This window comes from Mixophyes fleayi, chromosome 5 (genome assembly GCF_038048845.1).
Source record: "Mixophyes fleayi isolate aMixFle1 chromosome 5, aMixFle1.hap1, whole genome shotgun sequence".
NCBI lineage: Eukaryota > Metazoa > Chordata > Amphibia > Anura > Limnodynastidae > Mixophyes > Mixophyes fleayi.
Genome location: NC_134406.1, coordinates 23,805,089 through 23,830,258, shown reverse-complemented (window position 1 = coordinate 23,830,258; position 25,170 = coordinate 23,805,089). Strand labels below are relative to the sequence as shown.

Below are 25,170 nucleotides of genomic sequence, written 5' to 3'. Positions count from 1 at the left end.
GCGTCCACCTGCACTCCAGACTGTGGGAGAGTGAATGGGCTGCTTATGAGCCTTTTACCAGCACCTCATCAGGTGCAACTCTTGATTAGCCTGCACTGATACAGGAAATTTAGAAGACTCGGAAATGGGCCTTATGTGTGGAGCCCATCCTTCTCTCTCATACATAACCCCAGAGACGCTTACCAGCTTTTTCTATTGCTGAAGACAACTTTGGGAAGCTCCTTTCCACATACAAATGATCTACCTTGGGCTTGTTCCATACCTCCATTTGTAAGTTTCCACTTCGACCATTGTGTGTGTCTATGTATGTATGGGTATATATATATATATATTTCAGAGGCTCATATCAACTTTCAACATTCCAAATAATCTGTTGACTGTCCCTCGAGAACGGACTGATGTAATACAGAACCTTTCTTCTAATACCTCCATTAGTGCAGTGAAAGAAATGAAGTGCAGATAATTTGCTCATTTCTGCCTGTTACCTGACGCTCTCAACATGCTACAGAGATTTATCACCCAGACTAAGTCTAAATAACTCTTTACTACTATACTGCTTGTGGGGTAGATCCAGATATTAATTACATTACATAGTGTTTGCTATGTTTGCATGAAGATTAAAAATGGAGATAACCAATTTTCAACAGTTGTGTGTTTTGGACTGTTTTATAAAGGGGTAAAAGCTTCTATCGTTGACTCCTGGTGTCCTATGAAGACAAGTTTAACGTTGTTTCATAGACGAAAGTTTCCACTTTCAAGTGAGTTTCATGACCAAGGTTTGGCTATGGTAACTCATACTACGGCCCCCCTGAATTTAGTCATTAGGGTGCTTGCTCTTCCTGAAGTCGGGGAGCTCCCAGAATGTCCGGGAGAGTATGTATGGATGTGGTAACTCCTTGTTACTTTCCAGAACAGCAAATGATCATTTGCCATATACCTGTACTTGCCCTTGGTCAAACCTTACCAACACTTTTTGGAGAAATAAAGTAAAAACATTAGAACAATTGTTTCTACAAAAAAAACAGTTGACTTATAGGCTTACGTGTTCCAGATAACGTGTCTTATCGCCTCTGATTGCCTGATTCTTTCCATGTTGTCTAATAAATCCGCCTTTGTTACTATATTTCATTTGATGGCTTGTCAAATAATACATAGGACTGTTTTGTGTAACATAAATTCTTTTTGTCTCTCAGGTCTTGCTCGAGCCAAGTCAGTGCCAAGCCACACGTACTCTAATGAAGTAGTAACTCTTTGGTATAGGCCTCCAGATGTATTATTGGGCTCCACAGAATACTCCACCTGCTTGGACATGTGGTAAGTAAGACACGACTTAACAAAATAATACATTTAATGTATGAATGCCGAATATTCAAACATAGAAAATTATATGCTACATGAATTTTCCACTTTAATTAAGAACTCTGTGTAACCCTCTCACTTCCTAGTAATAGTACTTTGGTAGAGGTCCCTCTCCTGTTACCCCGTTACCCTCACCATTTGCTCTATTTAACAGAGTCCTGGGGGTATATTTACCAAGCGCCGGTTCCAACAAACAGTCGATGACCCGGAAGTTTGCCGCCATTTTTTATTAAATGGCCATTTTATTAAAGACAAATCCATTGAGGTTTGTCTTTAATAAATTTGGTGATTAGAGTTCATAAATAATCTGAGAATCCCCTTTAAGGGCCTGATTCATTAAGGATCTTAACTTTAGAAAATTCTTATTTCAGTCTCCTGGACAAAACCATGTTACAAAGCAAGGGGTGCAAATTAGTATTCTGTTTTGCACATAAGTTAAATACTGACTGTTTTTTCATGTAGCACACAAATATCAACTTTAAATTTCAGTGTACAAATAAGCTATCAAGTATTTGTGTGCTACATGAAAAAACAGTCAGTATTTAACTTATGTGCAAAACAGAATACTAATTTGCACCCCTTGCTTTGTAACATGGTTTTGTCCAGGAAACTGAAATAAGAAGTTTCTTAAGTTAAGATCCTTAACGAATCAGGCCCTAAGATTCTAATTAATAATAAATCTTTTCCGTTGATTATACAGGAAACATAAAAGTTTCTATTACTGAGTAGCATTTCATACAAAGAAACTGTCCAGCCTGTATAGATAGATACCTTACATTTGTATTAAGAATTTTACTTTAGCAATTTTTTCTCATTTTCCTTTGAATAAGTGCTTCTTTTTATTCAGTTGTATTTTATTTAGTAAGTGTAGTCAAATTTCCACTCTAACGTGTGTGACAGGTTAATGAAGGGCTCGTGAATCATATAACAATGCTTGGTAGTACTTAGTAGTACTTAGTCACTTTTGTACTAGTGGATGACTTGTTACATTTTAAGCAGTCCAGTAATATTTAATGGGATTGTGATTGCTGGTAATATAGAGTAAGAGCTGAGTTACAAACCAGTTTTGACCCTCGATTAGTCCTGTGTGACCAATTGCTTGTGTCCTGTCGGATAAAATAAATCACTGGCCAGTCACTGGTGTTATTATGGAACGCTCATCTGACTACAGCAGACCTTCTCACACCCTGCAGGCATGCTGCTATCTATGAATAATTGCTAGCTGGCAGCACACATTATGATTCAGCACTGTTATCAAATGATCTGGTCAATAAGTAATTTGGCCATACATGATGATGGTCATATTGCATTGAACTGGTAACTCAGGTCCTGGCCGAAAAACATTCATATCACAGTAAATAAGTCTCTGTCTTCCAGTATGAAGATATAATACAATGGGGACAAAAAGAAATGTAGCATAGTGCAGTACTTAATTAAATGTATATAATACCCATAGATTGTAAGCTTGCGAGCAGGGTTCTCTTACCTCTCTGTCTGTATGTATTACCCAGTATTGTCTTATTAATGTTTGTTCCCAATTGTAAAGCGCTACGGAATTTGCTGGTGCTATATAAATAAATGTTGATGATGATGATGATGATGAATACATAGAAGAAAGAGACTTAATTAACAGAAATGGACTTGTTTTTTAGGATCTTGTTCCTACTTGTAGTGTGTGTAAGGCAGCACCTGTACTCCTGCTTAAATATTCAGTGTATGGTTTACAATTTTTCTGGGTGTATTGGTGGAATCACCAAAGTGGTGAGTGGGGCGATAGGCGAATAGAAGCACTGTGTAGCCTTTAATATTTATCCATTTCTCAGTGCTTTGCATTGCCGCTGCCAAATCCAAGCTGCATGATGCTCCCATACAATTGACAAATAATCACATTGATTGACAATTTAGTTGAATCACATAACAGAGTATTTAGCAACATAGATGGATAAAAGCTGTAACTCGTACTAGCAGAATTGTTACTGGTTGCTGCCAGTTACTGCACTTGCATATTATTGCACCCATGTTACTGTGTAACCCTTAATATATGGGTAGCTTTAGTCTATGGCTCTAAGCTCTCCATACACTGTAACAATGTGTCACGGGCACTAGGAGTCTTTACCCAGGGATCACCAGGTGGTAAGCTTACCAGAGCAATGTAGATGGTAATAGTGTACTCTGGTAGCAGGGTGATCACGGAACAGGCAATAGTAGATGATGAGATGCTCAGGAAAGTCTATGACTAGCAGCACTGGTAATATGGAGGTAATAATACACGAGGAACTGTATGGACAAGGGCAAGTGGAGGTAGTCAGTGGTCTGCGTTAGCAAGTTGTACCACTGCTATAGTGAGGAGGAATGTCCAACAGAAACGAGGAGGTGATGAGAGTCAGCGGTCTGCGGATAGCAAGTGGTACCGCTGTCTGAGTGAAGGAATGGAATCCAAGTGGAGGTATCCGGGAAGTCAGTGGTCTGCGGTAGCAAGTTGTACCACTGCTATGTGAGAGGAATGGAACAGGTGATACCGGAACAGGAATCAGTGGTCTGCCTTCAGCAAGTTGTACCACTGAAAATATATGTGAGGAGGTGTACGGGGAGAGACTGCAACACAGGATGTACACGGGCACATTAAACACGATCCACAGTAATATGCACAATATATATAAATGACTGAGCAGGTCTGCAAATGTAGGAAGTCTCTGAAGTAATCCAGCACAAGGTAACACAGTCAATGATGGCAAAAGACTCAGCGGATTGCAGACTCCAGAGGAGAACCAACACAGTCCAGCAAGATATGCAATACACCAGCACAGTCAATGAGAAGTATGCATACCGTGGTTCAGAAGGCAGTCAGATAGGAGTGCAGTGATACCTGGGCGGCAGGAGGCCGACAGGATGAGAAGTCCCTGGATGTAAGAGGCAGGAGTCTAGTAGGTGCAGCGCACAGGTAAGTAGACCAACAGGGACACAAATCCACAGGAATCAGTAAAACATGGAACTGGACTCATGGAGGACCCAGGAGAATGGAGATGATCTAGCAGAGGAGTAGCTGATGAGATACGAATCCAATGCTGACAGGAGGGTAGAGACCAGGGGAAACAGGAAGGCGTGGAGAGCGGATCAGCAGTAGATGGACGATAGGACTGGCAGCGGCAGCAGGACTCTGCGGACCCACGGGAGAGATGAGATGAGGCTGACGCGCACAGGAGCAGCGGATAGGAATCAGCTAGCAGTCACGATGATGAACACAGGCGAGTTGCCAGCTGGAGGCTGTAGTGCACGGAGGCAGCGGATAGGAATCAGCTCACGGTCACGATGATGAACACAGGCGAGTTGCCAGCTGGAGGCTGTAGTGCACGGAGGCAGCGGATAGGAATCAGCTCACAGTCACGATGATGAACACAGGCGAGTTGCCAGCTGGAGGCTGTAGTGAACGGAGGCAGCGGATAGGAATCAGCTCACAGTCACGATGGAATATAATAGCGTTGAAGTGGTATAGGAGACTGTAGTGCACGGAGGCAGCGGATAGGAATCAGCAAACAGTCACAATGGAATATAATAGCGTTGAAGTGGTATAGAAGACTGTAGTGCACGGAGGCAGCGGATAGGAATCAGCTCACAGTCACGATGATACAGTTGATGGTAGAAGTGGTATGGGAACCACAGTAGTAGAAGTGGTTTGGAAACCACAGAGGTAGAAGTGGTTTGGAAACCACAGGAATCAGCAGCGCTGAATACACGAGGAAACACAGGAACACCTTCAGAGGCTCATGGGGAATGAGACTCCAAGATCAGGCAACGTGGTGTTGACCACAGGTGCTTAATATAGGGAGTGTTGCCTGATCTGCCAATTGAGTTAAAGGGACATACACTGAAGTATAGGAAAGGGCTGCGCATGCGCAGACCCTCAGGATGGAGGACGACCACGGTTCCTAAATGTCCGGGAAGAGGCACTCACGGTCCGGTGAGTGACAGTACCCCCCCTTTTAAAGGTGGGCACAGAACGCCTGGAACCGGGCTTGTCCGGATTTTTGGAATAAAACTTCTTCAAAAGGGCAGGAGCATTAAGATCTTCAGCTTTGATCCAAGAGCGCTCCTCAGGACCAAAGCCCTTCCAATGAACGAGGAAACGGAGTACTCCTCGCGAAATTTTTGCGTCTAGTACCTCAGTAATTTCAAAATCCTCCTCCTGATGAACTTGAACTGGCTGCGGAGCTGAGGGAGGTTTTGAAAAACGGTTGATAATAAGAGGCTTGAGTAAGGACACATGGAAGGCATTAGAAATCCGAAGATTCTTAGGAAGAAGAAGTTTCACACATACTGGATTGATTACTTGAATGATCCTATATGGACCAATAAAACGAGGGGCGAATTTCATAGATGGGACCTTCAAACGAATGTTTTTAGTAGATAACCAGACACGATCTCCAATTTTTAGTGGTGGAATAGCCCGCCTCTTCTTATCTGCGAAAGATTTATATTTGATAGATGTTTTCTTCAAACAGGTTTTGACCTGAGACCAGATATTTTTAAAGGTCTGACAGGCCGTCTCCACCGCTGGAACTTGGGTGGGCGGGAGGGCAGGAAATTCCGGAAAAGACGGATGGTGACCGTAGACCACAAAAAATGGAGTTTTGGATGATGACTCATGGTACATGTTGTTATGGGCGAATTCGGCCCAAGGAAGCAACTCTACCCAGTTGTCTTGATTGGCTGAAGAGAACATCCTTATAAAAGTCTCAAGATCTTGATTGACACGCTCAGTCTGTCCGTTAGATTGCGGATGGTAAGAAGATGAGAGTGCTAATCGTATGCCCAAGGTTTTACAAAGGGCTCGCCAGAATCTGGAAACGAATTGTACTCCTCTATCTGACACAATCTCAGACGGACATCCATGGATGCGGAAGATCTCTTTAATGAAATGTTCAGCCAGGATAGACGAGGAAGGCAAACCAGACAGAGGGACGAAATGAGCCATCTTCGAAAATCTGTCCACCACCACCCAAATAGTGTTATGATTCTTACAAGGTGGTAAGTCAGTAACGAAATCCATACTAATATGGGTCCACGGCTTGGACGGAATGGGTAGTGGTCGCAGCAACCCTGCTGGAGTTCTGCGGGAAGATTTGAATTGGGAACATAATTCACAGGAAGCAATGAACTCTTTGACGTCTCTCCTCATTGAAGGCCACCAGTAACTTCGAGAGAGCATCTCAAAGGTCTTGTGTTCACCGGCGTGTCCAGAAAAACGAGAGGCATGGAACCACGAAAGGATTTTCCTCCTTAGAGTAGGAGGCACGAGAGTCTTCCCAAATGGTAGCGTTTTGGTGGATGAAGCAGCCAGTGAGATACATTTGGGGTCTAGAATGGTATGGTTGGAAACCTCTTCTATATCAGAGGACGTCACAAAAGCTCTAGATAAAGCGTCAGCTTTTTTGTTCTTGGCAGCTGGTTTGAAGGTTATTATTAATTCGAAACGGGAAAAGAAAAGAGACCATCTTGCTTGGCGAGGGTTCAAGCATTGGGCAGACTGAAGATATGACAAGTTCTTATGATCCGTGAAGATCGTCACCGAATGGCGAGCTCCTTCCAATAGGTATCTCCACTCCTCTAATGCAGCTTTGATAGCCAGTAACTCCTTGTCCCCGATAGTATAATTCTTCTCTGCGGGCAGAAGACCCCGAGAATAGAAGGCACAAGGATGGAATTTTTGCTGTTCAGAGCGTTGGGAGAGAATAGCTCCCAAGCCCACATTAGAGGTATCTACTTCTAGAAAGAAGGGGAGTGTCACATCAGGCTGTCGAAGGATTGGAGCCGAAGAGAAGGACTCTTTGAGTGTTTGAAAGGCTTGAAGAGCCTCAGGCGACCATTGCTTAGGATTAGCCCCTTTTCGAGTCAGGGCCACAATAGGAGATGCAATGGAAGAAAAGTCTTGAATGAAGCGTCTATAGTAATTGGCAAAACCTAAAAAACGCTGAATAGCACGAAGAGTAGTTGGCTGGGGCCAATGTAGTACAGCATTCACCTTGTCTGGATCCATCTTCAGGCCAACTCCGGAAACTATATACCCCAAGAATGGAATCTGGGGCAATTCGAATGAACATTTTTCTAATTTACAGAACAATGAATTTTTTCGTAGCCTGGAGAGGACTTCTGCCACATGTTGGTGGTGAGAAGGCAGGTCCTGGGAAAAGATCAATATGTCGTCCAGGTAGACGACGACACATACATATAATAAGTCCCGAAAGATCTCATTGATGAAGCCTTGAAAAACAGCGGGGGCATTACACAGCCCGAAAGGCATTACCAGATATTCGTAATGCCCGTCTCTGGTGTTAAACGCTGTCTTCCATTCGTCACCGGAACGGATTCTGATTAAATTGTAGGCACCACGAAGATCCAACTTAGTAAAAATACAGGCTCCCTTGATGCGATCGAATAGCTCAGTGATCAGCGGAATGGGATACCGATTCTTGATAGTAATGGCATTGAGTCCACGAAAATCTATGCAAGGGCGTAATGATCCATCCTTCTTTTTGACGAAGAAGAACCCAGCTCCAGCGGGAGAGGTGGAAGGTCGAATAAACCCACGCTGGAGGTTCTCCTGTATATACTCAGATGTAGCTTGAGTCTCAGGTAACGAGAGTGGATAGACCCGGCCCCTGGGGGGAGTCTTGCCAGGTAGAAGGTCGATCGGACAATCCCAAGAACGATGAGGAGGAAGGCGTTCAGACTGAGCTTTATCAAACACATCGGTAAATGAAGCATATTGAGGAGGGAGTCCCGGTGAGGTAGATGAGATGGAAGATTGCTGTACTTTGAGAGGAATAACTTGGGAAAGGCAACGATGGTGACATTCAGGCCCCCAAGACGTGACTTGAGGGGTGCGCCAGTCAATCTGGGGAGAGTGACACTGAAGCCATGGAAGGCCTAAGACAATCGGACTTGTCGTAACAGGAAGGATTAAAAACGATATTACTTCATGATGCAGGGTACCAATCTGAAGTGTTACTGGAGACGTACTCTGAGTGATGAGACCGTTGATGAGACGTGATCCATCTATAGCCGTCACAGTAATGGGTGTTTTTAAGGTAATCACTGGTAGAGACCATTGATTTACTAATGATTTGGAAATAAAATTTCCTGCTGCTCCGGAATCAATTAATGCCTGTGACTCAAAGGTTTTGGTAGCAGAGGAAATCGTAACATCAAAAGCGCAGACTTTAGATTTCATGGAAGATGGAGAGGACTCCAGGGACCCTAACTTCACCTCTCCAGAACTAGTTAGGGCCTGGCATTTCCCGATCTCTTAGGGCAGGAGCTGAGAATATGAGTGGAATCAGCACAATAGATACAGAGTCTATTCTTTACTCTTCGTTTTCTCTCCTCGGAAGATAATTTGGAACGTCCTATCTCCATGGGAATCACAGAGGGTGAAACTGGACGAAATTGAGGGTTAGAACGAAGAGGTGCTTTAGCAGAAGTTGTTTTCTCAGCCTCCCTTTCACGAAATCTCATATCAACACGATGGCAAAGAGAGATCAAATCTTCAAGTGACGAAGGAAGCTCTTGAGTAGTCAGTGCATCTTTAATTTTATCGGAGAGCCCCTGCCAGAAGGCGGCAACTAGGGCTTCAGTGTTCCACTGAAGTTCAGAGGCTAAGATCCTAAATTGAATGACGTACTGGCCTACTGTATGAGGTCCTTGTCGTAGGCGGAGGATGCTGGAAGCAGCGGAGGTCACACGACCTGGTTCATCGAACACACTTCGAAATGTAGAAATGAATTTGGCACTATCTTGCAATATAGGATCATTTCTCTCCCACAGAGGGGAGGCCCAAGCCAGGGCTTGTCCTGAAAACAAAGAGATAAGATAGGCCACTCTGGAACGATGGGTAGAAAAATTTTGAGGTTGGAGCTCAAAATGGACTGAACATTGGTTAAGGAAACCCCTACAAGTTTTGGGGTCTCCATCGTACTTTGACGGAGTAGGCAGGTGAAGCGTGGAAGCTGTAGACACCTGGGATGGCACTGGGGAAACGGAGGAAAGCACAGAAGCCTCAGGAGTAGCTGTCACAGTCTGTCCAGATGTTCCTTGGGAGGTTAATGACTGATAACACTGAAGTAACAGCTGTTGGCGGGCATCCTGTTGCTCCACACGGCTGACCAGATGCTGCAGCATCTCTTTGGCGGTAGGTTCCGTATCTGGGTCTGTCATGGCCTGATCTTACTGTCACGGGCACTAGGAGTCTTTACCCAGGGATCACCAGGTGGTAAGCTTACCAGAGCAATGTAGATGGTAATAGTGTACTCTGGTAGCAGGGTGATCACGGAACAGGCAATAGTAGATGATGAGATGCTCAGGAAAGTCTATGACTAGCAGCACTGGTAATATGGAGGTAATAATACACGAGGAACTGTATGGACAAGGGCAAGTGGAGGTAGTCAGTGGTCTGCGTTAGCAAGTTGGACCACTGCTATAGTGAGGAGGAATGTCCAACAGAAACGAGGAGGTGATGAGAGTCAGCGGTCTGCGGATAGCAAGTGGTACCGCTGTCTGAGTGAAGGAATGGAATCCAAGTGGAGGTATCCGGGAAGTCAGTGGTCTGCGGTAGCAAGTTGTACCACTGCTATGTGAGAGGAATGGAACAGGTGATACCGGAACAGGAATCAGTGGTCTGCCTTCAGCAAGTTGTACCACTGAAAATATATGTGAGGAGGTGTACGGGGAGAGACTGCAACACAGGATGTACACGGGCACATTAAACACGATCCACAGTAATATGCACAATATATATAAATGACTGAGCAGGTCTGCAAATGTAGGAAGTCTCTGAAGTAATCCAGCACAAGGTAACACAGTCAATGATGGCAAAAGACTCAGCGGATTGCAGACTCCAGAGGAGAACCAACACAGTCCAGCAAGATATGCAATACACCAGCACAGTCAATGAGAAGTATGCATACCGTGGTTCAGAAGGCAGTCAGATAGGAGTGCAGTGATACCTGGGCGGCAGGAGGCCGACAGGATGAGAAGTCCCTGGATGTAAGAGGCAGGAGTCTAGTAGGTGCAGCGCACAGGTAAGTAGACCAACAGGGACACGAATCCACAGGAATCAGTAAAACATGGAACTGGACTCATGGAGGACCCAGGAGAATGGAGATGATCTAGCAGAGGAGTAGCTGATGAGATACGAATCCAATGCTGACAGGAGGGTAGAGACCAGGGGAAACAGGAAGGCGTGGAGAGCGGATCAGCAGTAGATGGACGATAGGACTGGCAGCGGCAGCAGGACTCTGCGGACCCACGGGAGAGATGAGATGAGGCTGACGCGCACAGGAGCAGCGGATAGGAATCAGCTAGCAGTCACGATGATGAACACAGGCGAGTTGCCAGCTGGAGGCTGTAGTGCACGGAGGCAGCGGATAGGAATCAGCTCACGGTCACGATGATGAACACAGGCGAGTTGCCAGCTGGAGGCTGTAGTGCACGGAGGCAGCAGATAGGAATCAGCTCACAGTCACGATGATGAACACAGGCGAGTTGCCAGCTGGAGGCTGTAGTGAACGGAGGCAGCGGATAGGAATCAGCTCACAGTCACGATGGAATATAATAGCGTTGAAGTGGTATAGGAGACTGTAGTGCACGGAGGCAGCGGATAGGAATCAGCAAACAGTCACAATGGAATATAATAGCGTTGAAGTGGTATAGAAGACTGTAGTGCACGGAGGCAGCGGATAGGAATCAGCTCACAGTCACGATGATACAGTTGATGGTAGAAGTGGTATGGGAACCACAGTAGTAGAAGTGGTTTGGAAACCACAGAGGTAGAAGTGGTTTGGAAACCACAGGAATCAGCAGCGCTGAATACACGAGGAAACACAGGAACACCTTCAGAGGCTCATGGGGAATGAGACTCCAAGATCAGGCAACGTGGTGTTGACCACAGGTGCTTAATATAGGGAGTGTTGCCTGATCTGCCAATTGAGTTAAAGGGACATACACTGAAGTATAGGAAAGGGCTGCGCATGCGCAGACCCTCAGGATGGAGGACGACCACGGTTCCTAAATGTCCGGGAAGAGGCACTCACAGTCCGGTGAGTGACACAATGCTAACTGCATTATAGGCAAGTCTGAGGCTTCACTGCTCATGGTCCAGACCTTGCATGGTGTGCAGACTGGGGGAAGGAGGGGAGAGTGGACTCCTCACTCCAAGCCCATAGCAGGCAGTTCCAATATTGCTCATTGCACTTATGTTGCTGTAGTAAGAAGAGTATACTACAAATACACATTTCACTGCTATAGGCACTACTTACCTTATGATCTCAGTGGCCTTTCACTTTCATGCACACTTGTGACAACTGGTGTACAGGAAAAGCTGGTGTTGTTCATAGTATATAATCCGATAATTGCTTTCACTTTATAAACTACATTATAAACATGGCGTTTGGCAGCTCCACTTTTGCTTTTGTTTCATAAATGTCCACTTCCAGCTTATAACTTTACAGGAACGGAAAACCCCGACTTACTTGGCCATTTTGAATGGCATTTAATGGATAAAATAAGTTTCCTAAATATAATCAAGTCTCCATTCCTTTGTTGCTATTCAATCGGCACAAACGACATTTCATGTTATACAGATGAAGTGTTTGGGTTGATGTAGACATTGAATATTTTGTGCAGGCTGGCATGGCTGTCACCAATAGCCTAGTACTTCTTACTAAGTCTTTATTCTTGAACATTGCTCTAATCATCTCCATAATTACCCAATCTCACTAATGCCCAAGGATTGTCCAAGGTTTTAAAGATTTGGAAATTTTTGTTTTTGATTTTTAATATTGATCAGTTGGAAAATATTACTTTCCTTAGAATTCTCATTATCTGTAAACCTCCTCCTGTATGGCGTATAGGTTAAGGTGTACTTAGGATGACTATTCAAAAAGACAACTGTATTATGATCAGTGATTCAAGTCATGCTGGGAGGTTTAGTGTCCTATATATATCAAGAGAGTAGTAGAATTATACATTGATCATGGTCAGTGCGCCATTCATGTTGGGGGTGTAGTGTCCTATGTCTGTATACAGTGTAATAGAATTGTATTATGATATTGTCCAGTGGTCAGGTCATGTTGGAGGTGTAGTGTCCTATGTCTGTATAGAGTGTAATAGAATTGTATTATGATCATGTCCAGTGGTCAGGTCATGTTGGAGGTGTAGTGTCCTATGTCTGTATAGAGTGTAATAGAATTGTATTATGATCATGTCCAGTGGTCAGGTCATGTTGGAGGTGTAGTGTCCTATGTCTGTATAGAGTGTAATAGAATTGTATTATGATCATGTCCAGTGGTCAGGTCATGTTGGAGGTGTAGTGTCCTATGTCTGTATAGAGTGTAATACAATTGTATTATGATCATGTCCAGTGGTCAGGTCATGTTGGGGGTGTAGTGTCCTATGTCTGTATAGAGTATAATAGAATTGTATTATTATCATGTCCAGTGGTCAGGTCATGTTGGAGGTGTAGTGTTCTATGTCTGTATAGAGTGTAATAGAAATGTATTATGATCATGTCCAGTGGCCAGGTCATGTTAGGGTGTAGTGTCTTATGTCTGTATAGAGTGTAATAGAATTGTATTATGATCATGTCCAGTGGCCAGGTCATGTTAGGGTGTAGTGTCTTATGTCTGTATAGAGTGTAATAGAATTGCAATATGATCATGTCCAGTGGTCAGGTCATGTTGGGGGTGTAATGTCCTATGCCTGTATATAGTGTAATAAAATTGTATTATGATCATATCGAGTGATCAGGTTGTGTAGCTGTTGTGTCCTATGTCTATTACAGTATGATACAATTTACACTATTGGAACTTGGAGTCACAAAATCATTAGAGCCCTGAGCCACACCCCATTATCTACTTTATACAGAATATTATATATTTATTCTATAACAACATCAGTGATTATCCAAATTTGTCACCTAATTTTTCATTGTTGATGAATGAATATATGTTTGATATAGGCACTGTGTAGGGAAAGAGCCAGTATTTAGCCTCTTCCAACTACTCTATCTCCCAGCCCTGGAATAAGAGTCTGTCAGGCGTAAAAGAAGTCAATTAACAAACACACCTTATATAAAATTCCACTAAACGTAGCCAAACACTTAGCGCTTCGGTTAAGGATTCCTGTCACATTTCTTAATAGGTTCTCATTTTTACCACTACAAAAATTAAGATGGCTATTACACGTGTCTGCATGATAAATGTCATCCCCCAGACCTTGCACGTCGCCGGTGTTGAAGCTTAACCAATAAATGTTGACTCTTGCTGAGGTGAACACAAGTGACAAATGACACTATTAGTGTTGCATTTTATAGTGCCGTAGCTCTTTCTGAGGAATACAGATGGGATAAGATATTACACTCTGTCATGGTGTATCTGTATAAAAGAGCTTTGTTTGGCTTTATGTTCTTCTAACGTCACTTGGAAGTGATCTTGAGATGGCAGCCAGATAAAACAAACCTCTTCTCATTTTACAAGTATCACCCAACAGAACAGATGTTAAAGTGAGGATTGTTGGAGCACGGGAGGGAATTTCACTATAACTAAGGAGATCAGCTGTGTCCAGATGACTGCACAGAGATTGTCTTCTTGGGCAGTGCAGAGAAGCAGGTGCCTCTATCCACGGATCGTTTTTACACTTCACGTGTTATTCCAGAGCATTAGTGCCGCAACTAAGAACTAATGACCCGCGTGCAGTCCTACATTGTGTAGAATACTAGCCGAAGAGAGATTAATAAAAAGCTATTGTCTGAAATTGTGATTTTTTTTTTTAAATAAACACAGCTTGTACTATTTATAGAGAGCGCATATTTTTTTTGCATGTATAAGGATATCAACATAAACATTTTCTACAGATCTCTCATTACAGGAAGGGGAGACGGAGACAGAGGCAAAGTTGTAGGTAACTACGAATTTGTCCAAATATCTCCAAATAATACACGGGCAGATCTATAGAGGGGCTTATGGCAAAATAAAAACAGCCAATGTTCATTTTCATTTAAAAAATAAAATAGTTTAAGTGAAAAATTAAATGTTGGCATCTCGTTTATTAATTATAGGTATAAGAATATAAAACAAGCATCACCAATAGGCCTCCTATGCGTTCCGGTTTTCTCAGGACACTTCCCCCTTTTTCACTTTGAAATCTTCATCTAATGTCGCTTATTTACCCATAGTCCAGATTCCTGATGTGGCCATAATAACAGGATAAGTTGATATATTGTAAGTTCCAGCAACTCTTGTACCTTATTCTGTCTTTATTTGAAGACGTATGGGGTGGGTGTTATTGCCTGATAAAACTGTGTCCCAGTCATATTATTTTAGGTCTATTGGGTGTCCTAAATGCAGGAAATGAGGAGCAGAAAACATCCAGGATAAGATAACGAATTTTCAAGCTGTTCAAAATTTGATCAGAATTGGATGGTTCCAAGGGCCTTGAACTTGTTTGCGTTACATTTGTGTAAATACCGTTATTACGGTACTTTTCACGCTGGATTTCATCTCGCGGCTCAGGGAGCTGTGAGCTGAAATCCGGCTGTAGTTACCGTAATAACGGTAATAGTTTTTCCCCAGCGGAAAACGCCGATAATTGAATATGCCCCTATGTATGAGTTTGAAGGTTGAGTTTGCCATGTGAATGGAAAATCATAAAAATATTATACAATGTAGCTAAGATACATCTAAAAAATACATACAATGTATCTTGTTAGTGAAATAATATTCCTGTATGGAGGGTTTATGTATTTTAGAGTAATAATAAAAATGGGGGAGAGAGGTGGATGTTCTATGTGCAGAAAATATTGTTCTTCCTGCCGTATGACTCTCCTCTCTAATGCTATGGATATTAGCTGTATGAGTGTATCATAAAGAAATCCCTAGTGGGTCTCCATATAAATTTAAATAAGCTTTTGTCATCACCCAGTAATCTAAAGGGCCTCATTCATATAGTCTTGTCTGCTTCATATCACCACTTCACCTTTCTTATCTGTCTCTTGAATGGAAATGAGGTTCTCAGCTGGTGTAATGTCTGTACCAATGCTTGACTCAGCTATATATCTATATATATACAAGTTAACCCGTGCATGATACTCATGCATTCTAGTCAAATCAAGCTACTTAAGGTGTTAAAAAGGTTCTTGTCATGCATTTGGGGCAAGGCCAGGCCTCCTCAGGGGAAGAGCGTTACTTCCCGACGCAAGCGCCCTTTTTTAACGTGGTTTTGTCCACATGTCACCACCTCATCATTTTTCTCCATCACCTCATCCTTCATCTTTATATATATATATATATATATAAAATATATATATATATTTTTAAAATCTTTATAAACACTTTCACAATTAACAAATTAAATTAACAAATTAAAAACATCTTAGTATACCAAATTTCAGCCCTTTCTGAGTTTTTTTCCCCACACACACTAAGAATTTAGTAGGTCAGTGTATAACTCCGCCCAGCAGGTGGCGCTGCAGCAAATTTCAGCCCTTTCTGAGTTTTTTCCCCCACACACACTAAGAATTTAGTAGGTCAGTGTATAACTTCGCCGAGCAGGTGGCGCTGCAGCTTGGTTTTTTTTTTCCCACACACAGACACACACCACTAGGCTTTTATATAGTAGATATATCTATATATATATATATATATATATATATATAATATATATACATACGCACTGCAGAAACTATGTCATAAAGTACTTCTAGTGCTGACCCTCGAGCCATGGTAGAATGGAAAGCACTAGTTTTTTAAACCCAGTTTGGCTACACTTATAGACACCCTACGAATCTTCCAGCAAATATCCAAGGTCATTTATTACTCTGTTCTCTCTTCGTTAGCTGCAGATGTATGCCCCATGACTTCCTGTTATTTGATCACCATTTTAAACAGAGAATATTTGTTGTTTGGGAACTCACAAAATTGCAGTTGTGAGTAACAAATTTTTAACACATTTATTAAAGGTGTGAGGTACAAATGTTTTTGAAATCTGAGAAAGGACATATCAAATGTCATCCCGTTTCTATGATAACATAGTTAACATTTAACCTTTTCTGGTGGCGAAAAGACACAATAAAAACACTTTTGATAGACATCTCTTCCCAGGAGAATGTAGTGATACATATCTAGTTTTTAAATGAAGATCCCCAGTGTAACCATGTTCTGTTTCCATAGCAACGATTTGAGTGCACCGTTGTGATCCATAGGTCTACCAAGCCCTTACAGGGTAGGATATACATCTAATTTAAAATAGACACATCTGTATCCTTTAGGGCTGAACAATAGAACAAAGTTATTAACTGGAAACTATCCAACGCTTGGCTAATAAGAATGTCTACTGGGCTACAAGTAAAGTGTCTTCTGGTTCAACCTCAATCACTTTTACAATAACATCTTCTACGGCCAAAGTCTTCAATTATTTTCCTCTCCTTTGTACTAATTATTATTATTATCCTTTATAAAGCAGTGACATATTATGTAGCGCTGTACTTAGAGTTGATAATGGCACAAACAAGTTACATATAATGACATGAAACAGAAGATAAAGATGGCCCTGACCAAATGAGCTTACAATCTAATAGGTGTGTGGAACAACTGATACATAGGGTAACGGAATAACGGTTGTAGCTGCTGGTGTGGATAGTGCGTGCTGCTGTTGTAAGGCAGCAGCATTGTCAGCCACTAATAATAAAACAGTCATTGGTGACTGTGCAGCTACCCGTGGTTTGGTGGCTTGTTATGAAGAGAGACAGTGAAAGGTGAAACTTGAACTAGTCATTGTAGAAGTCTTAAAACAGTCAGCTGCTGGCAACCAAAACGCTACATTTAATTTATCTTCTCCTGTTTCAGGGAAAGGCTGACACTTTTGTGCTGCACGCGCTCTCTTGTGGTTATTCACCAGCTTGGAGTATCTGTTTAGTACAGTATCATTCTCACTGCTGGAAACAGGGGATAGGACACTTGTTCCCCATGTTCAGCGGCAGCAACTTCCACCAAGTGGATATCACCAGAAGTAGAGCAGATGGCATCATCATCATCATTTATTTATATAGCGCCAACATATTCCGTAGCGCTTTCAATGTCCATTGCACTTACTTGATCTAGCTTCTGAACGGAGATGAATACAATAGATCTTCTAAAGGTTCTTTCGATATCTAGCAAATTTTTACCTTATAAGTTTGATCCAGTGAACAGCTCTACCTCTAAACACTCAGCTCTGCTCCTGGTTCCTGGGTCTAGTGTTTGATGGAGTTTCTGGCTTCTGATACCCTATAACCTGTCAGGCGCCATCCCCGTGCTGTGTCCGTCACACAGGGACGGACGCCTGCTACTGGCGCTGAGCGCTTGGTTGCTAGGCAACCGAGCACACTTCCGGGTCGGCGGTCACATTCCGTTGCTAGGCAACGGAACACTCTCCAGTAAATCCGGCGGTGGTGTTCAGCGTCACCACCGCCGCTAATTGAAGGCAGCACTATTTAAGGATCACTCTGGCACTAGGAGAGTGCCAGAGTAATAGGTCCCACCTAGCTCCAGCGTTCCTGTGTCCTCCTTCTTCTCTGTGAATTACCCGGCTTGCTGACCATTCTACTTCTGATATTCCTGTGTACTGAACCCGGCTTGCTGACCATTCTACTTCTGATATTCCTGTGTACTGAACCCGGCTTGTTGACTATCCTCTCCTGCGCTTCTGACCCCGGACCCGGCTACTCTTTGGATTCTCCCTGTGGCATACCCGACCTGCCTGACACCGTTCTCATCTTACCGCTTCACTGGTTGCTCCCTCTGAGGACCGCGACCTGCGTGTCTCCCGCAGCTAAGACCATACTCCCTTGCGGGGGTTCCTGGTGAATACCTGGGACACGTTAGACTCCGTGCCTCTTTGGTGAGTAGTGCCAAAACCAGTAAGCAAATACTCAAGTTGTGACATAACCGTACACTACATACATACATACATACATACATACATAGGTGATTATAAAGTATAGCAAGGTGTGCCAGAGGAACGCTGCACTCAGAAACATTGTCACACAATGCAACATGGGTAATGAGATAGAGCAGGAAATTGTAGACCAGAGACCACTTTTATTAAAAACTGGACCACAGTTACTAAACTGATTAACAGTCATAATCTGGCTCTGGGCAGAATAGGTTAATAAACTGATTTACATCTTTTCATTGTAATGCTTGAAAACTCATATACTCATTTGAAAGATTTTTTCTTTTCTCTTTGTTACTATGTAATTTCGCCCATCAATGCCGGACATCTCATGTAATTATATTACAGCCCCAAAAGATTGATTTAAGCTATCACAATGTTGATCAGTGGAAGCAGAAGGAAACAAATGAAGCATGCAAGTCAGGTTTTCCTGTGTCTCGTCCAAGGAGAACAATAGTTCCCATGTACAGCATAAGCAGCATGTTCATTTAGGAGATTTCATTGGAAATAAGATGCTCCATTACAATGCCTTTATCATGATAAATGTGCTTTATGAATATTTAACAAAATGTCACATCTGCAGAACAAGCATTTATAATAATAAAAAAATGTGACTCTCATGGCGTTACTATTTGCAATATTCTATGTTCAACTAATCAATTTGCAGCTTGTTTATTTCTGATCCCCACAGAAAGTATCATTAAAGCACAGTGGTTTATAGTATCAATCTATTTATTTATTTATTTTTATTTTTTTAGATTCTTGATCAAAAGCAACAATTTAATATTTAGATTTTTTTTTTTAGCAATTTACTTTTTGAATAATCCTATATTAGTGAACTTCCTGTGCTTCATTTTGTAATTTGATTTGAGACCCCAAAAAAACCAGGAAAATCCTGAAAGGTTTCAAATGGTTTTGTCTATCTCTAATTATGAAAGTATCCGATATACAAAAGTAAAATATAACCGTCTTATTTTCTTTTCCTACAGCGGAATGTTGTAGACTATGGAAAATGCTACTTCGTAATTAACCCCCTTTGCATTCAAACTGTGCAGCTGACTTTTCTAAATACAATTAGATGAAGTACTATAGCGATGGTACATTTAGATTCTTCTGCTCAATAATCTGTATGCTGGCTTGTGCTACAAAAACCAATTTCTATAATTGAAGCACGACTAATTCTAAATTATCTTGTATGGTCCTTATTTTAATGAGCACAACTCCTTAGTTTGGTAAAGGAGCAGTCATATTTAAAAATACAGTATTTGGGAAATACAATCTATAATCAAACTTCTCACTGCACAAATCATCATCAGCCTTTTATATAGCGCCACTAATTCCGCTGCGCTGTACAGAGAACTCAATTACATCAGTCTCTGCCCCATTGGAGCTTACAGTCTAAGTTCCCTAACATACACACATAGAGACCGACAACCTAGGGTCAATTTGATGGCAGCCAATTAACCTACTAGTACTTGGAGGAAACCCACGCAAACAGGGGAAGAACATACAAACTCCCCACAGATAAGGCCATGGTCAGGAATTGAGCTCATGACCTCAGTTCTGTAAGGCAGAAGTGCTAAACACTAAGCCACCGTGCTGCCCGTAAGCATCCAGTAATTTTCACGCTCTCATTTACTACGATGTGGGAAGACTGTGAACCTGGACTTTACTGTTTTGTAAGATTTTAAAGTATAATTACAGCTAAGGTATCACAGATTGTATGTTAATGCATACTAATAATATAATATGCATGTTCTACAACCTTCTTAAAGAGATGTCATTACCACAAAACGTAATGTTCTCTTTAAATTGAATGTACTTACGGTAACTGTTATTTTCTTTTATTTTTTAATATACATAGCTGCAAAAACGTACAACTCTCCTCTCAATCACATTGGATCCAGTACCTTGCTCTGTTAAATGTTCTCATTGCAGTTAGATATGGAGGGGGGGCTTCCCATCTGGCCATGAAACTGCGGGAGGGCTTAAACAACTGGAGGTTGTTTTGTATGTGTGATAACATCATTTGCAGCAGAATCCGACCTGCAGTAGGTGTGTATTCCCACAATACAACCTTTCCATCACTTAGACTTTTATAAAAGCGAGTGTTGACCATGGCACCAATGAAAGACTGGCCATTAAAATACAATTCCCTCTGGTAATGAAAGTTCTAGAACTTCATTTTTTTTTTAACTCAACTTGTTTTCATTCTTGATTATATAAGCACTTGACGAAGATTTATTGTGGCTCTTGCTGTGTAATAGACCTCTAAGGAGGCTAAATGATGACTGGCAGTTTAATCAATCCAGCTTCTCCAGTAATCAGCCGGGACAGATGGAACATTATATATAATCACCTACTTTTCTAATTTGCTTTAGTCATAGAAATTGATTAGTACATTCTCTTTTTTTTTTTGCCATCTATCAAAATATTGGGAGAGAAAAAAAAAATCCCCTGTTTTCTTCCAGAATATAAATGAAGAAAATAGGTTTAGTTTTGGGGAGGAGGATTACCTGTCCAGATTGTTTTCAGGAATTTTTTTTTTTAAATAGACTTCTTTGTGAAATATTAGTGCTGAAAGACCATTTTGGAGCAATGCCAGGGTCCCCGCTGAGTGATGGCTTCTATGAAAACGAGCTTTGGATAATTCTTCATAAGCGGCATGTTGGTGTTAGCGGGGCATTGTGATTTATTGTTCTTGTAATCTGCACTTTGATTGTACTGAAAAACAACAATGCAGTCTAACAATGCAAAATAAAAAAAAGTTTTGTGGCATTTTGTGGCTGTGTGTTAAACACAGAAAAGGAGCCATTGTGATTTGTTACACTCCCTCCCACTTCAAAACAATAGACACGGTGCATTTCACCATCTGGGTGCATTGATGGATGTTGATACACTTAGCCAGCTCTCTTTAGCCAGCTTTCTTACTACTCCTGAGTCCCTATGTTCTAAGCATCGGTGCCATGTATGGATGTAGCTCATGTGTCGCTCCTGCTTGGCCGAGTTGACCGCTTCTTGGCATTTCAGCTGGTACAATTCATCCGTGATTTTTTTCTTTTGCAAGTGTGTGACCTCATTTGTGTTGATGCTGCCGTCATACATGAACAGGGGAGGGCTGGCAAACTTCAGCCCGGGGGGCAAGATTCGACTCAGCAGCCTATTTTAAAGGAAAAAAATACCTTGACACTTGACCATTACTGTAGTTACTGTAATTTCATTGTATTCAAATACATGTACTTTAATATGGAGTTGGTCCGCCTTTTGCAGTGATAACACCTAACACTCTTCTTGGAAGACTTTCTACAAGATGTTGGAGTGTTTCTGTGGGAATTTGTGCCCATTCATTCTGTAGAGCATTTACGAGTTAAGGCACTGACGTTGGACTGAAGGTCTGGCTCGTAATCTCTGTTCCAGTTCATCCCAAAGGTGTTCGATGGGGTTGAGGTCAGGGCTCTGTGCAGGTGGCCTAGTGACCCAGCCCAAGGTCCCACTATGGGACCGGCCCGGTGGGCAGATGCCCCCTTGCCCAGCCTGCCCCTGTCCATGAATGTCACAATGGCACCTTGATTTATCAATTCTTCACTGACAACAAGTTGATTTTAAGGTAGATATAGAACCTTTTTACTGGTATCTTTCTGGTGATACCAGTAAAAAGGTTAGGGTAGACTGGCACTGAAGGTAACCTATACCTTCTGAGGTCACTGAATGTAACCTATACCTTCTGAGGTCACTGAATGTAACCTATACCTTCTGAGGTCACTGAATGTAACCTATACCTTCTGAGGTCACTGAATGTAACCTATACCTTCTGAGGTCACTGAATGTAACCTATACCTTCTGAGGTCACTGAATGTAACCTATACCTTCTGAGGTCACTGAATGTAACCTATACCTTCTGAGGTCACTGAATGTAACCTATACCTTCTGAGGTCACTGAATGTAACCTATACCCTCTGAGGTCATACACTCTTTCCATCTTACTTTGGTCATAGGGAGTGAAGGAGCTTTTATCTTTATCCATGAGTCAACCTACCAAACATGCTTTGACGATACATCCACATTGGATTTAAAGTACCTGAAGTGTTGTCGTCATCCTTTTACTTTTTTTGTGAAAGACCTTTTGCTCTTCTGTTGATTACTTTGTTTCTACAGTTGATTCATTCCTGCTTTCCAAATCCGGTAGCCGACCTTTGGGTGACATATGTTTTATGTTGCTGACTTTAAATCTTACCTCAATCTTTTGTCTTTAATGCTAATTCTGCCCTGGGCACATTCTCATTGATGGCGCTCTCTGTTTTCTGCTTGTATTTATCCACAAATCTTGGCTTTATCACCATTATTTATTAACTTTTTTATTTATAAAGCACCAGAATACTCCACTGCACTTTATAGTTCGGAACAAACACAGAAATCAACCAAGGCTGGGAGTCTATTTATTAAGACCCCTCTGTTATGAATTTTATGGAAAAAAATTGTCACCAGGACAGTTCAGTGATGCTCAGCTCCCGGCAATCCTGGTTGGCGGCGGTAAAAGGAGTCTTACCCCTCGCTAGGCAGCGTGTCCCTCTGCGCATTCACACTGGAACTGGAAGCCTGAGCTTGTGTGGTCTTCTAGTTCCAGATTCAATAATAATATTAATAATAATAATTATAATAATAATACATTTATTTTTAAAAAAGAACCTGATATAAAAACAAAAACCTTTTATTCATTTTTAAAAAAAAAATGCTTTATTTTAATAATAAAGCAATTCTTTCTGTGGGCACCCTCGACTAATGCAATCCTCAGATGGCAGCAATTGTAGCACAGCCACAGTTCCACCACTGTCCTTGTCAGGCGCAGGCTGGGAGAGGGAAGCCCAGGGGGGCACACAGGCGGCCGCATCACTTGACAGGGGATGCGGCCACGTTATTGAGGATGCGGCCGCATCCTCTGTCATGTGATGCGGCCGCCTGTGCGCTGACACGGCCGCATCGCATGTCATCAGATGCGTCCCCCGGGGAAAATGTTCTATATTGCATCCGTGGGGCGGCCCTAATAGCGGTCTGACTGAGCGACCCGGGGCCACCCTGCCCCCTGGGCCAGCCCGCCCCTAGTACTTGTTACGTAGGTATCCCAAGGGAAAGCATCACTGACAGCATCACTGGCCACAGTGCTTTGCTATATAGGTAAATTCCCTAAATCCAGCAAACACTTCACTTTTTTTGACAGATAAATAGACCTGTGGGTATTAATAAATAGAGATAAGAGGGCCCTGCAAGCTTACAATCTATTTGAAAATAGGAGTTTGATTTTTGAGGTGAAATTCCACAGATTGTCCCGGAACACATCGATGATATTTTGAGTTTAGAAAGACAATAGATGTAAGTTTTGAGTGAACTGTGTAGAAGGTTGGTAATCAACGCTTGAAGATTTGCAGGCTATGGGGAAGTCTTGTTGTATGAGGGAAGAAATTTCTGAAAAAGTGCTTTAAGCAGAAATGGGAGCAAATAACGAGTGAGGATAAGAGGTGCACTTTAACCAGGAAACAATTGCGTTAGTGATATATAGTTTATAATGTTAAAGTTTGGTAGGTTATTATTTTTTTTCTCCCATGAAAGTGGTGTAGCCTTTACATAATGAGGAGAATATAGTTGTGTGCTGATATATACAGGTATACGATGTGTGTCATATGACCCAGGCTCCAGCATATAAGAAAATAAAGAATATTATTTTAATTTTAGATGCAATGGGTGGGGAGAGTTATAGTGGCTTCAGCATAATAAAGATGACACTGCTGCAATGTTCTGGGTACAAAGGGGTATGTATGTGGCATGTTTCATGGCACAGGGTCCAACATTTCTGGCAATCTATTGTGGTGTTAATTTTGCTGCGTAAAACCATTTCCCTCGTGTGAGAACTGCTCTGTTCAAATATTATTACTTGGGGAAGTCAGGCCGCAGGGCAGTGCGGTTAGCATGGAGCCACCCTGCCTTGTTTATTGGACTTACCGGGCTCCGCCCACTCTGAGGGCAGCTTACATTCATGTCCAAAGTTTGAAACATGAACAAAAATAAGGTTCCGTGCACTGAGTGTACACACGCAATACACAATGGGATGGATTCATTAAGGAGAATAAAGCAAAAACAAGGAGTATCTTTGGACCTTGAGAAAACCATGTTGCATTCGAGGGGGTGGTGAATTTAAAATGTGGGGACAGATTTATACTTGGAGTAGGGCATGTCCTAGATCAACTTTAAATGACAGTGTAAAACTAAAACTATCAAGTATTTGCGTTCTACCTGAAAAAACAGCCAGTATTTTCCTCATGTGCAAAATAATGAACTCATTTGCACCTCTTGCATTGTAACATGGTTTTGCCAAGGTTAAAAGTTACTAATTTTCCTGTGTTACTTTCCTTAAGGAATCAGGCCCAACGTATTCCCATGTGTTTTATTAAAACGGACTCTAAATGGGTACTTTTTTACATTCAAATATCCTTGTAAGACACTGAAATACTTATACTGTTATTATTGATGCATTGATTGAGGCGTGTGTATGGAAAATGCCCAGCAGCTTTATGTACTATGTAACAAGGGTTGGCCGTCATTCCTGACAGAAACATTAAATTTATTCATTCTCTATTCTCAATGGCAGGGGCGTGGGATGCATATTCATTGAAATGATCCAGGGTGTTGCTGCTTTTCCAGGAATGAAAGACATACAGGACCAACTGGAACGGATATTCCTGGTGAGTTAATTTCTATTTCCTTCATGTTTTCATTTTGTCATTTATTATTCATGAGAGAAGGGATTGACAGTCTCCTAAAATGCCTTGTATTTCTTTT

The 25,170-nt window shown here is 42.0% G+C and overlaps 1 protein-coding gene across 3 annotated transcripts in view; it reads left to right on the top strand.

The window, feature by feature from the left end:
* CDK14 (cyclin dependent kinase 14) overlaps nt 1-25,170 on the top strand; it is a 453,985-nt gene that overhangs the window by 236,326 nt on the left and 192,489 nt on the right. For all 3 annotated transcript variants that reach the window (XM_075211845.1, XM_075211846.1, XM_075211847.1), the window contains 2 exons: nt 1,194-1,314; nt 24,980-25,073. In XM_075211845.1, the coding sequence (XP_075067946.1) occupies nt 1,194-1,314; nt 24,980-25,073 (215 nt within the window). The remainder of the gene's footprint in view (nt 1-1,193; nt 1,315-24,979; nt 25,074-25,170) is intronic.